Source organism: Hakea prostrata, chromosome 11 (genome assembly GCF_041222555.1).
Source record: "Hakea prostrata isolate BN-2017 chromosome 11, UWA_Hpros_2, whole genome shotgun sequence".
NCBI classification, from domain to species: domain Eukaryota; kingdom Viridiplantae; phylum Streptophyta; class Magnoliopsida; order Proteales; family Proteaceae; genus Hakea; species Hakea prostrata.
Genome location: NC_142610.1, coordinates 7414421 through 7418130, shown reverse-complemented (window position 1 = coordinate 7418130; position 3710 = coordinate 7414421). Strand labels below are relative to the sequence as shown.

The 3710-nt window shown below is 35.6% G+C and overlaps 1 protein-coding gene across 1 annotated transcript; it reads left to right on the top strand.

Annotated features, from left to right (window-relative positions):
• The first annotated feature begins 1048 nt into the window (after positions 1-1048).
• Positions 1049-2407, top strand: LOC148999853 (thymidine kinase-like). Its single transcript, XM_089140216.1, has 4 exons — positions 1049-1313; positions 1437-1581; positions 1667-1788; positions 1868-2407. Exons 1-4 carry the CDS (start codon positions 1192-1194, stop codon positions 2115-2117), a joined length of 639 nt encoding a protein of 212 aa, XP_088996342.1. The 5' UTR covers positions 1049-1191; the 3' UTR covers positions 2118-2407.
• The last annotated feature ends 1303 nt before the right edge of the window (positions 2408-3710 follow it).

Sequence of the window (3710 nt, the reverse complement as noted above, 5' to 3'; positions counted from 1 at the left end):
TCTAAATGATAGAAGAATGGGAGATAATCTTGTCTCGAGCCAACAGTAAGGCCCCACCCCCCGCCCCCCCTAATTCATCCATTTTATAAAGTCCCAAACTAAGGTAAGGAGAGGAACGACGAAAAGGTGATTGAAAATAGTTTCATTAAGGTGGAAGAATGATAGAAGAATGTAAGATATTTTTTTCAAAATTGGATCAGAATTAAGGAGAGACCAACCTTGCTAGTTGCTAATAGAGACCAAGAAGTAAGAACTACCACAAGATACAACTTGCCAACGAAACCTAGCCCAAAATTAGAGACATGAAGTAAGAACTACCATAAGATACAACTTAAGGCATACATAACCAAAAATTAAGACATGTAGCTAACACATATGCTCCTCAAGGCATGATTGAACTGGCAAACCTGCACCAAAGCCACCTCTTGCACAGCCAAATCCAAGTCTTCCACTAGTGAATGCTAGTTGGTATTTAATAAGAGGAAAATGAAATGTAGCCATGTCCCTTGAGTTCATACTTTTATAATAATAGTATGATAGTAAAACACTAAATCCGCTCCATTGTGAATGTGACCTCCAGATGAACTTGTCTTATCTATGTGTTTTTGTTATTTTTTCTTAACATAGATCAATTCAACAGATATTTATCCATCAACTAATCTGCTTAGATCCACCATGGTTTTCCTGTTTTTGACTGACATGAATTGACATGCCTTGATATGAGATAACCCATCTTGTAAAATCTGAATTTTTGGTTATCTTTCTCAATACACAATAATTTTGAGTAATTTCAACCGGGATCAGTATCTTGATCCAATCTTGATTCCTAAAAACATGATGCCTATATTTTGATTTGACGATTTCCCTCCAAAACCCATGAAATAAAAATGAGATTCCTTAAAAATTCAAACCCTTATTTCCTTCCCTCCAATTTTTATTTTTATTGAGCAGACTTCCCTCCAATTTTTGAAAAAGAAATAGTAGATTACAAATTGAAAAGACAACGCACTAAAAAGTTATTAATAACTGCAGATTTGAAAATTCAAAACACCTCAAGAAAGCCTCCGCTCCCACTATTTTATAAGAGCCCTCTCAAATCATTCTTCTACAGATCCCAAAATCTCTAACCTGAAAGTGCTTGAGCCTTGTCGCTTTTCTCCGTTTTTGGGTCTTCGATTTCAAGACTTCACCATGAATTCCGTGGGTTCTTCTCGATTATCGTCTGGGGAGATCCATGTCATCATCGGCCCAATGTTTGCAGGGAAAACAACCTCTCTCCTCCGCCGGATTCAGACTGCAACCAGTACTGGAAGGTTTGCTTCTGTTTTTTTGATGGGTCTTAATATAATCTGCGATTTTTTTTTTTTGTCGTTTCATATTTATTTTCAGCTTTTTTTGGTTGTCTAACTGTTTTTCCCCCTGTTTTATATTTGCAGAACTGCAGCAGTGATAAAATCGAACAAGGATACAAGATATGGATTGGACTCTGCTGTAACCCATGATGGGGTGAAGCTGCCATGCTTTGCCTTGTCTGATTTATCTTCATTTTCAGAAAAAATTGGAGCCAAAGCTTATGAAGATGTATATTTTAGCTCTACTCTGTTGTCTCTTTGATGGGATTTTGTTTCCATTGTTTTTATTTTTAATTGAATGCATACGGTTGCAGCTGGATGTGATAGGTATTGATGAAGCTCAATTTTTCGAAGACCTTTATGATTTCTGTTGTAAGGCAGCAGATAAGGATGGGAAGACAATAATTGTTGCAGGTCTTGATGGTGATTACTTGAGGTACTAATTGATGTTTAATTTGATCAGTAGCTTTTGATGGTTGTTATATGCCTATATATAATTTGCTCTTGATATGCAGGAGAAGCTTTGGTTCAGTTCTTGATGTTGTACCTTTGGCTGATTCTGTAACCAAATTAACTGCTCGATGTGAGATGTGTGGCAAACGTGCATTCTTTACTTTAAGGAAGACAAAAGAGACAAAGGCAGAACTGATTGGTGGGTCTGATATCTATATGCCTGTATGCCGATATCATTACAACAATGGACAAGTAAATGAAGCTGGAAGGGTTGTGATCAAAGTTTCCAAAGACTTTGTAAAGACACTTTGAATCATCTTTGCTTCACTAACTTAGTATTTTCTGTCTACTTTTGCTATCTGGGCTATCATTGTATTTGTAAAGAAATGCAGCTACTTATGAATCTTCCTTGAATTTCTTTTAGTGTTGAATGAAAATTGTAGGTTTTCATGCTCTTCTTCCCCTTATACTCCTTCCATCTTTTGGGTTTTTAATGATTAGCAATTTCTCTTTGAAATCTTTTTCCAATCATCTAGATGCTTCTGTTAGGGAAATTCCCTCATCCTTGTATATCCCTTTGCTTAGGAGTAATTTGACTTGTTTTTTATATTACTAATTAGAAAGCTTGTAGAGACTTGAATTGCAATGTGGGAAGATTACCCAATCTGTTTTTCAAGTTAAGTTTGAACTATTTTGAAAGGCTTTGAGTTTAATGTTCGTTTTAACAGATGGGCAGTCTCTGATTCAATGAAAACTGGGGAGTGAATTCTAGAACCAACTCTGAGACCAATATGATTTTAACCTGAACTGAACTGAATTGAACTGGTAGGCTTGACTCCTTGTTGCAACCCTATCCAAAACTAAATAGAACTGAAACTGAAGCTTAGTTTTGGATCCACTGAAGCCAACTCGGTCCAACTTGAAACTTGCCAGAACCAACTAATTGGGGTGTTTACCTTTGAGTATTCAAAGAATGTCAAATATAAACTGAAAAAAGTAAATGTAAAATAAAATCCTAGATTGAGATTTATGTTAAAAATTATAAGCCTTTTTAGCACATGATCAACATCACCAAAATCGTCATATTGGGGTTCCATCTCAAGTTCAAGTTCATATCTATTGATTTCATCTTCATTTTCTATCAATAATTTCTTGCTATGAGGATGAGCTTTGGATTCTCTTCACAAGTAAAACAACAAATGTTGGGATTAGTATTAGAAGGAAGAGTAGCATTAGATGAATCCGGATCCTCACCCCGTTGGGGTAATATAGAGTGCTCTCTGACGAGTTCCTGATCACACAAAACAGTAGGGCCCATAGATGAAATTTTAATTTTGTTTTTTTGGGGGGGGGGGGGGGGGGGGACTAGTATTAGAAGGAAGAGTAGCATTAGATCGAACCTCTGTTGGTCAAGTGATGTTGTGATGTCATTGGGCTTGTTGCTTTCTCCAATGATGAGTGTGGGAGATGGAATCAAGGTTGTGGAGCTCTTCTCTCTGGGATGGTTGTTGCACCCCTTCAGAAGATGAAGAATGAGTATCATTCACCTCATCAGCTTGCATATTTTTGGACTGTTAATGCTTTACATCAATTCTTCGGGGTGTTATATAAGTTTTTTCTTTTCTACTTAAACCTACGATGTTAGGTATTGATAAACGTTAATAATACTAGAAATTTCAGAAGGTGTTAACGCATTAGCATACAAACCCAAGAGATGTATATTTATTATTATTATTATTTTTCTTTCATTTTTGGTTATTCTTGGATAACAAGAAAAAAGCAACATTAAGACAAACATAATAAAATAAAAATATCCTCGAAGTTTGATATTTTTATTTGCTTACGAGTGTTTTTCAAATATATTCTTTAATGTAGATGAGACTGATTTTTTAAAAAAGGAACTTA

Excerpts from the sequence above, each read along its gene's own strand:
- LOC148999853 (XM_089140216.1), top strand. The coding sequence starts at position 1,192 with ATGAATTCCGTGGGTTCTTCTCGATTATCGTCTGGGGAGATCCATGTC. Across the intron at positions 1,582-1,666 it reads GAGCCAAAGCTTATGAAGAT|CTGGATGTGATAGGTATTGA; the intron begins GTATATTTTAGC and ends ATACGGTTGCAG. Across the intron at positions 1,789-1,867 it reads CTTGATGGTGATTACTTGAG|GAGAAGCTTTGGTTCAGTTC; the intron begins GTACTAATTGAT and ends CTTGATATGCAG.